The sequence below is a fragment of the Mastomys coucha genome, unplaced genomic scaffold (assembly GCF_008632895.1).
Source record: "Mastomys coucha isolate ucsf_1 unplaced genomic scaffold, UCSF_Mcou_1 pScaffold21, whole genome shotgun sequence".
Taxonomy (NCBI): domain Eukaryota; kingdom Metazoa; phylum Chordata; class Mammalia; order Rodentia; family Muridae; genus Mastomys; species Mastomys coucha.
The window spans coordinates 163,410,047-163,425,172 of NW_022196904.1; the positions used below are offsets into that span (position 1 = coordinate 163,410,047).

General features: G+C 42.5%; 1 protein-coding gene across 4 annotated transcripts in view; it reads right to left on the bottom strand.

Annotated features, from left to right (window-relative positions):
- Positions 1-15,126, bottom strand: part of Asah2 (N-acylsphingosine amidohydrolase 2) — a 112,404-nt gene that overhangs the window by 52,440 nt on the left and 44,838 nt on the right. For all 4 annotated transcript variants that reach the window (XM_031390087.1, XM_031390089.1, XM_031390086.1 and 1 more), the window contains 5 exons: positions 12,526-12,686; positions 11,125-11,274; positions 5,212-5,388; positions 3,982-4,109; positions 2,188-2,265 (listed from right to left, as the gene is read on the bottom strand). In XM_031390087.1, the coding sequence (XP_031245947.1) occupies positions 2,188-2,265; positions 3,982-4,109; positions 5,212-5,388; positions 11,125-11,274; positions 12,526-12,686 (694 nt within the window). The remainder of the gene's footprint in view (positions 1-2,187; positions 2,266-3,981; positions 4,110-5,211; positions 5,389-11,124; positions 11,275-12,525; positions 12,687-15,126) is intronic.

A 15,126-nucleotide genomic window follows, 5' to 3' on the forward strand; every position in this document is an offset into this window, starting at 1 on the left:
TTTTGTATTTCCAAACTCCTCCCACTTTGGAATTCTGCATGACATCAGGGAGCAGCATGTGGTGACTAAGTTAGTTAGCAGCCCAGATGTATGGTTTTTTAATGTGTCTATGTATGTTTGTGTGTGCATATGCCAGGTACAAGTGAATATCTGCATAAGCCAGAAGAGGGAGAAGAGGGTAGCAGATTCCCCGTAGTTGGAGGTACATGTAGTACACAGGGTGATGAGCCACCTGGCATGGGTATTGGGAACAGAACTATTGGGAACAGAACTTAGAACCTCTGGAAGAGCAGCAGCAAGGGTTCTTGATGACTGATGAGCCATCTCTCCAGTTTCATGGTTCAGATTTATTTCATGAGTCATTTCCAATGTATTCAAAGAACAGTTATCACTATGTGGCAAGAGGCTGGAACAGTTGCATGGAGGAGATGTTAGAAGTGACCGAACAATGGCACGTTACGGCAGGGTGTCAGGCAGAGCACATGGAGAAGCTCTGATAATTTTAACAGCTGACCCTGAGACTTCCAGATCTGCCACACAGTGATGTGTAAGCAGCACAGAACAGCTCACCCTGAGACTTCCAGATCTGCCACACAATGATGTGCAAGCAGCACAGAATATCTTGGCCCCACACCTGACTGTTTTAATTGCCTGAAGCCACTGTCAAAAGATTCAAAACTAGTACGAGGGAATTGTAAATGGTTTCAATCATTCAGCCTACTGCTAAATAGAAAGTAAGGGCAAGGCCCCTTGCCCACCAACTGTGGATTACTCTGTAAAACTAATTAAAGATGTGTGTTCCTGTGCTAATCCCCTCCTAATAGTAGTTCATACTAATGTGTTCTACAAACTAGAATGTGAAGCCCACTTCCTTTCCACACCTTATCCTGGACATTCTTTAGCCCAGTTCACAGTTTCCAAGCCTCCTTGAGAAATGTTTGACTTCTTCCAAGTCCGGCTCAAGGAATGAGCCTTTAAATAACTTGGTACTATGTTTCCCAGTGTCTTACAGTATTATTAACACAGTTCATTAACTCATTCATCACTCATTAATGAACATAACAGTTCTGTTGATCATCTCATTTGCCTTATGGTTATTTGTCTAGTTTATCTTCCATGGAGTCTACTAAAGGACTCACTTCACTCCATAGTATGTGTGGGCTAAGACAGTCCCATAATTGATGCCTACAGTCACATGGCTGAGAGAATGAGAGCCCAGAGGGAACCCAAGACATTTGAATGTAGCAACAAGCATTTTCAGAAACTTTCTGAGGGCATTTTGCATCACTTTTAAGTCCAAAAGTCAAGGTGTCTATACCAATGCTAGCCACCTACCCAATTCCAAGATTAGTTCAATCGCAGTGAGCTAAATGGCATACGAAGACAAATGTCTTCTCTTTGAAGAAAACCAAGCCTGTACCTTCCTTCATGATGTCCCTATCAGATGACTGTGTCAGAATCAGTGTATTAAGACACAGTTTTGCCTCTTCTCCATCCTTAGGTTGCCAGCTCAGCCTCTGTACCTAGTAGGCATCGTTCTGCATTAAATATTATCCTTAGGAAACACATCAGAGAAATGCATATACTACATCTTGATAACGTGACAAGCAATAACATTTACTGTCTTGCTAGCTATGGCAGCACTCATCAGCACGAGGTAGGGCTGAGGCAAGACAATTCATGGCTAATTCATGGCCAACCTGAGCTACACAGCAAGTTCAAGCCAGCCTGAACTATATAATGAAATCCTGTATCAAAACCTTAGAGACTAGGGACACAGCTTAGTGGAGGAGTACTGGCCTAATGTGCATAAGACTCCAGGCTCTATCTCCAGCACTGTGAAATCAAAGCAAAACAACTTTACTGGGTTCCTTAAATTATGTGCCAGATGTACATTGCCTGAGAGTACCTCTAAAATCCCTCACTTGAGCCCTCCTTGTGTTAATTAATTTACATGTGAACTGCTTAGCCCCTAGAGGCTAGGAACCATGTCCAAGTTCTCATGGTAGGATCTGGTTGTGTCTGATGCCAATGCTGGACTTCTAACCACACAACTATCTCTCAGTACTTAATGTCATGTGTCTAGTCTATTTTTTTCTCTCCCTAGAATTATGAAAAGATACTAATATAGGGGAAGGAAGGAAGGGGATGAAGAAGAGAGAGTAACAAAGGAAAGGAATGGAATACCTGATAAGGCCCAAGTCTTCTCCATTCAAATCCACCAGTTTCAAGACCAGCATTTCCTTGTCTGTGTTTGAAGAATACCTGTCAGCAAAATGAAGAAACTTGGTCAGTTTATCATAGAGACTGACCCTAGTCTACTACAAACAATAAAAACAGATGCAAAAACTAATAAGACAGGAGTGGGCGAGATGCCTCAGAGGATAAAGGCACTAGCCAGGCAAGTCCCACGACCTGAGCTTCATCTCCAGAACTCACATAAAGTGAAAGGGGAGAGCCAGCTCCCAGAAGTTGTCCTCTGACTGTCACATATGTGGTATGGCATGAGTCCTCTCAAACACACATGCACACATGCACTTATGTGAGCATATGCAGGTGTGCTTGTGTGTGTGTGCGCACACATACACTCATACCAGATAACTGTTGATGCCTCTTAGTGAACCCCATAGTAAAGAGAAACCTTACCCTACAGCCAATATCTCATTCTTCAGGTTACAATTATGATCAGTGATAGGGGCACTAGATCAACTAACTGAAGCTAAAATGCATTTTTATATCATATATATGTCACAATATAACATGGATGGGTCTCTTATAAACAGGACTTGCATTTGAAATGTCCACTCATCTCAGCTTTCAATAGACTCTCTTCAGAAGGACTCAGAGAATGTAAACTAGTTGGTCAAGACCTGAGGCTTCAGAACTTCCCATCTTTTCAAGGGAAATCAGATCCTAACTCCTACAACTAAGTAGCTTGGGAAAGTATACAAATGTAAGCTGTCAAGCCATAGAGTTAGAGCTATCAGCTCTAAGAACCCTGTTAGCTGTCACAGTGCCCATGTATATCTTCTCATCACTCACAAGCCTGGCCCATCGCTTTAAAATAACATAAAGCCCTGAGGACCACTGTTTAGTTCCGATTGTGCTATATCTGCCTCTTCCTCGCAGAATCTCTCTCATCCTTCCTTGCTCAACTCAGGTAGTCTACAATGATGCTTCTGGACAACAGGTAATGAGATAAAGTAGAGTAAACCCTGCTCATTCAATGGTATGCTTTGCATGTTAACATCTCCACTCTATGGACAGAGAAACTGAGATCCAACAAATAGAAATGAGACATCCTGAAAAAGCTACACAGTAGAAAATAAAAGATCTCGGGAGCATCTACAGTCGTTCAAGCCTCCGTGTGGTTTCCCACAGAAAACTGTACAGAGACGGTGAAACGAATTGATTTCTGTGTCTATATTCATTTCTGGTTTCTTCTTTCCTGAGATAAACATGTTAAGGTTATTTTCCTTAGTACCTGTACTGGCTGGTTTTGTGTGTCATCTTGACACAGGCTGGAGTTATCACAGAGAAGGGAGTTTCAGTTGGGGAAGTGCCTCTGTGAGATCCAGCTGTGGAGCATTTTCTCAATTAGTGATCAAGGGAGTAGGGCCCCTTGTGAGTGGTGCCATTACTGGGCTGGAAGTCTTGGGTTCTTTAAGAGAGCAGGCTGAGCAAGCCAGGGGAGGCAAGCCAGTAAGAAACATCCCTCCATGGTGTCTGCATCAGCTCCTGCTTCCTGACCTGCTTGAGTTCCAGTCCTGACTTCCTTTGGTGATAATAGCAACATGGAAGTAAGCTGAATAAACCCTTTCCTCTCAACATGCTTCTTGGTCGTGATGATTGTGCAGGAATAGAAACCCTGACTAAGACAGTACCCTTCTGGTATCCCAACAACTTACCAACTCTGACCTTAGACTTTTGTTGCTGTTGCATAAAGATGCAGTGACACTCTCTTGATGGGAACCGGCTTACCTTGCTCTCTCCGACGGTGGATTCTGAAGGTAAGAGGAAGGGCTTCGGTTGATCTGCACATTAGCAACATTTCCTTTGTTGATAAGGATTTTGCCTGGTTTAAGATTTGTGTGAGCTATATCAATGCTCTGAAGTTAAAAAAAAAGAAAGAAAAAGAAAAAAGAGTTGTAAACTCATGAATCTTTGTGGGGATAATGAGCAATACAAACAGAGGAGGCCTCTGTCCACATCCACTCATCCACTGTTTCTAATGTGCCCTGACTATAGGATCCCAGCTGGAGAATTCCAGGACCAGTGGAATTCCAGAGGCAAATGGCAATGGTCTTCATAATTGAAGTGCTGTGGGTAACGAAGCTTCTGCTTATTAACCACACTTAGAAGAGTTCTGTGTCTTGGGTTCTGTGGACAGCTGGGTCATGAACAATTTGACCTTTGAGGGGGCCCAAATGGGACACTTGATTCCTACCACTGTGGAATAAAATTTATTTTCATATGTCATACAGGTAGCCAACCTCATCACCTTCTTTATTTTCAAACCTTTTTAGCTGAGAGCCACAGGGAAGGGGACATTTTTATCACAGCTTAATACATGCTAACTTGCACATTCTAAAACAAAAGTTTTAAAAAAATTAAACTATACTATACTCTTACTAAGGTATGTTATGTCTATTTCCTAATCTACTGAGTTCTTTTATAATTGATATTCTCTGTAGCCCAAGACACATATTTCATAAACCTTTAACACACAGCTAAACACAGTATAAAAATGTTATAAAGAAAAGCCTGCCTTTGTCACCTGTGTACTAACCCAAATCACAAAAATTACTATGCTGTTTAACTTACAGAAAAGTCATGTATTTGCAACTAACAACAGGAGGTGACAATCTACTGCAGGTGCTCTAGCCTCAATGAGAAAATAACAACGTGGATGACAAAGTCCTAACTTAGCCCGTGGCCTCCCTGCGTATTGCTCTTTGCCCCTTTAGCATCTCTTTTCCCTCCTTATCAAAGCCCTGCCACCGCTGAGTCCCTGAGGTATTCTCTCTCCTTCTGAGGAAGGATATTGCAGCATCCTTCCACCTTCGCACCCACTATTATTTCCTGGCGATTGGTGTCTGAGCTGAAAACAGACAGGCTTCTGGCAACATTGGGAAAGAGGAAGAAAGGCAGGTGAAACCAAAAGACCCGTGAGAAGAGTAAAGCGTAGCTGCTAGGGCGCTCTTCACATACCTTCACGATCCCAGAGACCATGTACTGAAAGGTCCGGTTGCTGAATCCCTCGCTGGCAAGTATATAGAGTGTATATTGGAAAAATCCTGCTGGGCCGGAGTGTGTGTGGATGGCACTCAGGATAACGTTGTCTCTTCGATACAGAGAGCCATATTTACTCTGTAGTCTCTTCAGGACCTTGAAGGAAAACAAAACATAGAACAAAACATAAGAAGAATCCTGTAAGCGTCTCAGCGAGATGGGGGCTTCTGAAGAGCCCAAGCACTGGTCTGCCCTGCCCACTTCCCTTTCAGCTGGCCCCTCCTTCCAAGCTGCTCATCATAGTAACAAGTATAATAATGATGACAGCAGACTCTATCATCCATAGGGCCTTGCTACGTGCAAGCACAGCCGTGGCTAGGTATTTTATGTACTTTATGTTATTTTAAATATTCATAACCCCAAGGTTGTTATTATTAACCCCGCTTTTCAGCTGACAACACTAGTACACAAGAGTTGATTTTTTTTCTCTGGGCAGTGGTGGCTCATGCCTTTAATCCCAGCACTTGGGAGGCAGAGGCAGGCAGATTTCTGAGTTCGAGGCTAGCCTGGTTTACAGAGTGAGTTCCAGGACAGCCAGGACTACACAGAGAAACCCTGTCTCAGAAAAAAGAGAGAGAGAGAGAGAGAGAGAGAGAGAGAGAGTTGATTTTTTCACTAATCTAAAGATCAGCAAGGCTAAATTCCAGGCCCAAGTCTCTCTAACCAGAACTCTTATGTATGTATTCCTCTTTTGAAATCTACTATGTCTCACTGATAGAGATATAGTAGGTCTGACGCTCCAAGGTGTCTTATTACAATGAAAGAGAAAGACAAAAATAATTATACCACCTAGCGATGACTTCTATACAGGAAGCACAACAGGGTAAGGAAAACGGTGGTGGAGGGGAGTGAAAAGAGGGTTTCCTGAAGAGGGGCTCTGTTTGGCAGATGTTCAAATGAAGTTAGAGAAGCTGCTCCTTTTGCCTACAGGAAAATCATCCTAGACACAGTGAACAGACAGACTGCAAAGCCTTGCTTTGCAAGATGAAGACTCCTCTGTTCTCTGAGTTGGTCTATAAGAAACCACCTACTGTGTGTGAGGCCACCCCAAGAATCCAGTGAAAAACTCGTGGAAGAAAGAACCATCCTGTCAGCAGTAAAGTGGTAGGCATATGAGTGAGGGGCCATGCCACTCAGGACTTAAACAAAACACACCATAATCATACCAGATCAGTTCTGCTTTGAGCCACTAGGATTTTTAATTTCATTGTTCAGCAATAGATAAAGGGACTTTAGTAAATGTTCATTACATTAGGCAACCAATAAACACACACATGTGTATATGTACATACACACATATACACACAACACATCAAGAAAATACTGAAAAATGTAAATGTTGCTGAGTAGCTAATTATGGCTCATTTGCTGCTACTATTGTTTCTATGTGGCATACCACTGAAATGATCCCTAAACATGTCAATCACAAAGCAACCACTAGCAGTAGCTCTCGTGAGATAGCACAGTCCACTTTTAGCACACCACTGCTCTAACAGCTTTTGTGATATGGATTTAGCATGCAGAGATATCAATTTACTCTCTTCTTCTTTAACTAATGAGCTCTATCACCCTTGCTCCGATACTGTGGTCAGTAAAGAAGACCATGTAAAGTATTTCACCTCATTAACCTATCTGTGCCCCTAGGGTTACCATGTGTGATGGATATTTTTTAATGTCAATTTGCTACAAATTAGAATTTCCTGCTAGTCGGCTAGAGCTATGGCTCAGTGGACTCAGAGCTATGGCTTACTGAGCTATGGCTCAGTAAGAGCACGGACTCCTCTTGCAGAGGACCCTGGTTCAGTTCCCAGCACCCACATGGCATCTCATACCTGTCTATAACTCCAATTCCAGGAGAGCTTATGCCTCCTTGAGCCTCTGCAGGTATTGTGCACATATGAACATATAAATGTAGGTAAACACTCATTCACATAAAATAAAATAATATAATAAAATAAGTAAATCTAAAGAAGGAGGAGGAGGGGAAGTAGGGAGTCTTAACTGAGGAATTGTCTTAAGTGCCTTAATTTATATGGGAAGACCCACACCAAATGTGAGAAGAATCTTTGAAGAGCAGCCAGACAAGGAAAAAATTTCACCATTTACTCTCACTGCTACATTAATTTATCCTGCTGCAGCAGCTGCTACAGACTCCTCTGTTGACACTAGAACCAGGGTTTCATCATTGACTGAGGACTAGCCGCTTTCTCAGAACACAAGAGCACTTCAGTGATAGATTAGGACTGCTTAAATATCAGGATGCCTACGGCCTATGGCATCAGGATGCCTACAGCCTATGGCAGTGCCTACAGCCTATGACATCAGGATGCCTACAGCCCATGACACCAGGATGCCTACAGCTCATGACACCAGGATGCCTACGGCCCATGGCACCAGGATGGCCATGGCCTATGGTACCAGGATGCCTACGGCCTATAGCATCTGGATGCCTAAGTTGGATCCTAGCTCTGACAATTCCTCATCACACAACTTTGGCTAAGCTACTTTAGTCTCTGTAAACTTTCTGGTCCTTCACAGAGCTCAAGGGCTGTTAATACCTATGAACAGTACCAGGCTCACCGTGAATGCTAGTGTTTATTCCGTTTATTCCTGAATCATCTTCATATTGTACCATCTTGTAGTCTTGCTGTTGTTACCCCATTGGATTCAGACCAGTCTCATGTGACACACAGGAAATTGCCAGGAAGAGGTTGGCAACCCCTCCCTAAACCCTAACTTTCCTTTCAGCCTCTAACACCATCCATCTTCATAATATCACACATTTTCTGTTTGACATACCTAGTATGATTACTGTTCTCTTATTCAGTTCAAATGAGTCTCCATGTTAAAGAATCTACTAATCTGGCTGGGCAGTGGTGGCATATGCCTTTAATCCCAGCACTTGGGAGGTGGAGGCAGAGGCAGGCGGATTTCTGAGTTCGAGGACAGCCTGGTCTACAGAGTGAGTTCCAGGACAGCCAGGGCTACACAGAGAAACCCTGTCTCAAAAAAAAAAAAACAACAAAACAAAACAAAACAAAACAAAAAAAACTGTGACTTGCCCTCTAGTTGCATGTACTTCAAATCCGAATGGAGCCTTATGGTTAATCATCCTCCATAAAACTGTCTTCATGTTACTCTACTCAAACATTGTCCAAGATTCCACATATCCCACATACCTGAAATCCATTTAACATCCAAGGTTCTTTGTGGCTGTGACCATTATACCGTCCAGGGACATCTCTGTATGCATTACTCCATATGTTCTGCTGGCCTTCCTCTATTCCCTCTGAAAGAGGTCTATATTCCTCCTTTCTAGGTCTCTGTGTTTATTCTGCCCCTTACTTTGGTCTCTCTCTATTCTAGTTTGTCTTCCATTGCTGGGATAAAACACCATGACTAAAAGCATCTTGTGGAGGAAAGGGTTTACTTTAGCTTGAAGTTGCACTACATCATGAAGGGAAGTTAGAAGAACTCAAGGAAGCAACAGAAGCAGAAGTCATAGAGGACCCTGATTACTGGCTTGCTCCTCCCCTCCCTCATGGCTTACTTGGCCTGGTTTCTTATATAATCCAGGACCATCTACCCAGGGGTGCTGCCCATAGTAGGCTAGCTTCCTCCAACATTAATCATTAGTCTAGAAAATGCCGGCCCCCCAGACTTACAGACCACTCAGATAAAGACACTTTCTCAATTGAGATTCCCTTCTTTCTAGATGGCCTAAGCTTGTGACAAGCTGACCAAAAACTAACCAACACACTCCCTCTCCACTTTAAACAACTGGAATTCTGCACAGTGAAGTATGATTTCTACTGTGACAATGCTTTCTTGATGTTCATTCTCTACATTTCCTTGTCTTTGTGATAGTCTTAAAAGACTACATATGCCCATCCTACCTAAGTAAATAGCCTTCCTTAAGCTTCACAGTGAAACTTGGTCTCAAAACAAAACATAGTGCTAAAGCTTAACTTTCCTGACTTTAAGTATATATAGACTTGCTTAATGAACAGAACAGGGTAATTGTGTGTGACTGCTAAAAATGAGCTAGGAAGCCACTGTCTCCCACCCTGCAAGAATTTGAGACAACTGAGTGGAGACCTGAAGCTCCCTGCCAGTAAGCCCATTAGTGAGTCATCTTGTACATGGATCTTGCAGCCTGATTCCAGCCTTCATGTCTGCTCTTTGCTATCCTCATAACTGCTTGAGAACCCACACCAGAACCATGTTGCTAAGCTAGTCCTGAACTCCAGTCCCACAGATCAAGTAAAATACTGAATATTGCTACTTTAGGCTACTTTGCTGTGGATAAAATACAATATGGAAATAGATAACTACTGTAGAACTGTGCTCCAGTGATTCAGGGCAACCTGGACACTTCTGTTACAGTCTTTTCCCCTAAGGCTTGACTCGACTATGGCAGTTTAGACGACTGTGGCTCCTTTCTGTCCTCTGCAAACACCAGCAAAATACCGTAAAGGAAGCAATAGAGGCAATTTTCCATTTAAAAGAATGAAATCTTTCTTGGATATACCATAGTTAGTGAGTACTTGCACAGTATACAGAAATCCCTATGTTCAATCCTCAGCACCACATAAACCACAGCTTAGCCTGGTACTCAGGATGTAGAGGCAGAAAAACTGCAAGTTCAAAGTTATCCTAGCATACACCAGTGACTTTTGTGGCCAGCATGGGCTACATGAGACACTGTATCAAGTAAATGGGATGGGGCTAAAGTCTCTTTTAAGGACCAGCAGTCTCAATTAACCTGGACCCCCGAAATCTCTCAAACACTGGATCACCAACCAGGCAGCATACACTAGCTGATAGGAGGCCCCTAACACATTTACAGCTGAGGACTGCTAGGTCTGGGTCCAGTCAGAGAAGATGCACCTAACCCTCAAGAGACTGGAGGCCCCAGGGAGTTTAGAGGTCTGGTGGGTTGAGGGTTGGGGGTGGGGACATCTTCGTGGAGAGGGGGGTGGGGGGTGGAGAGGAGGTACGGGATGTGGAAGAGTCAGAGGGTAGATCTGGAGGGGTATAAAATCTAGAGTGTAAATAAATAAATAAATGATAAAAATACAAGTTTTTTCATAACCCAGTTCTACTATTTGCTAATACCTGCCTTAATTTTGGAAAGTGACTTCCCTTCTCTAGGATTCAGCTAGTTTATCTGGGGAAAACAGCAGAGCCAGCTCAGGGGTTTATTGTTGGCATAGAATAGATGAAAATATTTAATTCCTTCCTCCTCCTGTCCCCGCAGGGGAGAGGGATCCACTACAGTCCCAAGAGTGGCAACATCAGGTGGTGTCTTCTGGCTATGTCATCACTCCAGGCTCCACACAGCACAGTAGCAAAGCACTCAATAAGAGAGACTGACAGAACACAAGCCTACATAACTGACACCTGATTGCTGCTCTTGTCACTGTTACACCTCTCTGCTACATTTCAGTCCTCAACTGCTTCCTTATAGGCATTCTCAACTGCCTGAGAACTCGAGGAAGAGGTCAATGACCAGTTGGTGCTCTGAGATGTGTGATAAGCTGACAAGAATGACTACGTGAGAACACATGAGAACACAAGCAGAGCAAAGCAAGCTTTCGGAGAGTATTTGCATTCATAACGATGACAAGCCGTCAGCATAACTGAAAACACGCTTTGAAAAGGAACACTTGAGGCTGCAGTAAGGAAGGGCATCTGCCTGTATATGACTGTGCTGCTGTCAACACCTTACTTTGAAGGTAGGAGATATTCGTTAGATGAGAAAGCAAGAGTACAGAGTTCCTGTCGAGGGCGTCCACAGAGCCCTTTCCAGCCCCTCCTTGTATCACTCACCTCCAACCTGAGTCGTTGGGAAATCATGCATATTTCCACGCTCACAAATGCCATTCGATTTGACCCATCGGGATCTGCCATGATAAAAGCGCGGCTGAATAGCCTGGTGAGGAGACCCCGTGCATTCTGGCCATTTTTGCTATAGCCCATCTAAAAAGAGAGAAAGACATTGAACTTCTTCAGGAGCCAGGCACCAAAAGAGACAACTCAGGGACACAAATGAAAAAATCGGCATGACACTGTGACTCAGTGAAGTTGTGTGTGTGTGTGTGTGTGTGTGTGATTTGTGTGGGGTGTTTGTGTTTCCAAAAAATGTAAAGAAACCAAAATCATGATAGAGCCTTTGGTATTTACACAGAAAAAGAGAAAGGAAAAGTACTGCTCTCCGACTGGCAATCCTTCTCTGTGAGGAGAGAGTAGGTGCTTGCACCCTCGGGAGACTTTCTAAGTCTGTAATGGGATGATCTTCATTTAAGGTACCCTGTCTCCTTTTTCCACCATCACTCAGCCTTTTACCAGTTCATCATTCTCTAGCTAAGCCAAGTAAGATCCTGCACTCCTCTTCCACAACCCTTCTCTCACCATATCCAAAACAAACAAAGAAATAAACAACACCTATTAAAACTACACCTAGGTCTTCCAATGGCCACCTGTATTTTTTGTCTTCCCACTCTTGATAGTTTATTTAGGGTTCACTTACTCTTTGGAACAAACAGCTGGGTATAATAAAGAATGTTTGCTAGAAAGGAACAAATTCCAGCAGCCAACTTCTTGCTCTAATTCCCAGGGCAATCAGTGAAGAAAGTGGGAATTTCCACAGCTGGCATGGTGGTTGTCAATAGGCTGCCTCTGACTCATGGAAGTCCATGATGCTGGCCCACACTAGATTTACAGCTTTAAGTATCTTTATCTGTGCTGACATCACAGTACATGCCTTTAATACCAACACTTGGGAGGCAACCATAGGCAGATCTGTATGAGTTTAAGGCCAGCCTTTTCTACACTGTAAATTCCAGGCTAGCCAAGGTTTATATAACAGAACATTGTTTCAAAAAATATATTAAAAAATAAAAACAAAAACAAACAAGCAAAAAATACTATACTTGTCTGCATTTTAAAAATAGGAGATTTACAGTATCAAATCTTCAGAGACTTTCTGACTTTTCACCACAAATAGGGAAGGTCAGAATATATGGATCCACCCACAAAATTGTTTGTAATTAAATTTTAAAAATTAGTTGTCCTTATAGGATAATATTCTTAGTACTGGGCAGCAACAATGTCAACCAAAAAAAAAAAAAAGCAAGAAACAATTATTATGTAATAACTAGGAAAAAAGGATACCAAATAAAACAAGTACTTGTTTTGTGCATTTTTTAAGGAGCCGAGCCATTTACCTACCAAATTGATATCTGACACTTGTCCTGTGCAGTCAGCTCTCCCAACACCAATGTAGTAGCCACTGAAGTTCTGAAATGAAGGGAAGTCTGGAGTCTGTGTAGTCAGAGGGGACTGAGTGGTCGTGGAGCCCTGGGTGGTTGAAAGCCAGTGATTTCCTGAATCTAAAAACAGAACAGGATATTTGAAAAGCAACACTTTATCCTACTTACTCCCTGATATCAGTTAGAAGACATAGTTTCAAGTTCCTAAGGAAAACTTTCATATTGTCTCTCATTTTTTACTTTTGCTTGGTTTGGACTGGTTCACTTCTTTCTTTCTTTCTTTCTTTCTTTCTTTCTTCCTTCCTTCCTTCCTTCCTTCCTTTCTTTCTTTCTTTCTTATTCTTTAATCCTTTTTTACAGTCCAGTCTTCATCCCCCTCCTAGTTAGCCCCTGTTAATTCTTAAGACAGAGTTTCATTATGTAATTCAAGCAGCCTTGAAACTCAAAGATCTCCCTGCCTTTGTTTCTATATGCTGGGGTTGTAGGTGCAGCCCACTACTCCCAGTGTTATGCACTGGACTGTTTATAAGCTAGAAAGTGAGAAATGGGAGCCTGATTCAGATCATAAATCGAAGCACAGTCTTGCTCTTGGACTAGTGATATTTTAGAATAATAAGCGAGGTCTTTGGAAAATTATCTTTCACCTTGGACTTCTTACCAGCATTTCTTTGGCACCTCATCCACCTCCCCTCCCCTACTTTTCTATCCCAGTCAAGCAAGGTACTACCATTCAGCTCCTAAGCCCAGCCCCCAACTTGGCCTTGTTGTCCCATTGTCTCCAGACTTCCCACTGCTCTCTCTAGAGAACACTGTCCACCACTCCTTTCAGACCTGGTCTATATCCACCACTCCTACAGGGAGCCCAGTTCCTCATAGAAGATACCATCCAGCGGTAACTTCCCTGCTCTGGTCCTCAGCACACTAAGGCCTGTTAGTAATGCAACTTCAATCATTGTACACTTGGTGACATGATTCTACCTCAATTTGATTATTCTAATATGTGTGTTCTTTTATATACATACCAACTGTGTGTATCTATACACATATTTTTTATAATAAACAAACGTATATGGTTAGCAGGGGAAGAAAAATGATATAGAAATTAAAAGGCAAGTGCCAGACACAAACTTCTTGGTTTGAAATATAATTCTATCACGTATTACCCAAACAGATCACATAATCTAAATCTCTCTGACTTCCTCATCTTAGTAAGAAGAGGTTAAGGTGTTTCCTCGTATAGTTTTGAGTGGTAACTTTGTGAATACACAGTAAAGAGCTAGAGCAGTGCTCTGATATAGCTTTGACTTTCCTTACAGCTGGACATTTTACACATACATTTGCTTGCTTTCTGTTTTGCTACCATTAGACAGCAGCCAGGAGTAGTCAAAGTGTCAGATGATAGCACCCCAGGCCTTGGGGATCAGAAGTACTTAGAGAAGGGGGATTGATGTCCAATCTCTTCTGAGATTCCAGAACTTTGGAACGGAAATTTTAGAGATCAACAATTCCAACTGTAACCAGCCTGGCAGCAATGAAGATATTACTAACAGACAGACGCTTAATAATGAATATATCATTAAGTTCCCCACGCCATGGCTGTGAGCTACTAAAACAATGGGCCCTAAGACATTGGAATTTCCCCCAGATATTCCATGCTCTCAACAGGAAATGGGTGGGAACGGCTACCAGCCAGGGCTGAGGCGAGAGTTTATCTCCTAGAGGAGATTTGAAATATAATTCTATCACTTATTACCCAGACAGATCACATAATCTAAATCTCTCTGACTTCCTCATCTATAGTAAGAAGAGGTTAAGGTGTTTCCTCGTATAGTTTTGAGTGGTACCTTGAAGGAAAGACTGGAATTGAGACCAGGATGCTAAAAGGGATCCCATTTTGACCAGGCAGGATGTGTGAGCAAGCACTTACGTATACCACTTGCCCCCTATTTGAAACTAAACCTCATGTCAGATGAACTTGGGATGGGGGTGGGAGGATCACTGACCCTCTTCATTCCTCTGCATAGTGAGGCTGTATTGAATATAGATTTTTGGTTTTCACTATGATGTTGGCCCATTAAGGATGAATAGCCAAGCGGGGTGGTAGTGGTACACAACTTTAGTCCCAGCACTTGGGAGGCAGAGACAGGCAGATTTCTGAGTTCGAGGCCAGCCTGGTCTACAAAATGAGCTCCAGGACAGCCAGGGCTACACAGAGAAACTCTGTCTCGAAAAACCAAAAAAAAAAAAAAAAAAAAAAAAAAAAAAAAAAAAAAAAAAAAAAAAAAAAGGACGAATAGCTGAACATAGCTTGGTAGTGTTTCTAGGGCCCAATCTTGGGCCCTCACAATTCTTCTGATCTAACTTCCTCATCTTTATAAATAAGAACCCTGAAACCTGGACTTGAAGAAGTGATTTAATTAATACTTCACAAAGAACATGTGATGAATCTGGTACCCAGACAACCTCAAATCAGAACTGGATATTCCTGCAGCTGCTCCTCAGGGGGAGCTGGACCCACAGACGTCTCTTGCATTGTATCAGATATTACAGGGAGGAAATC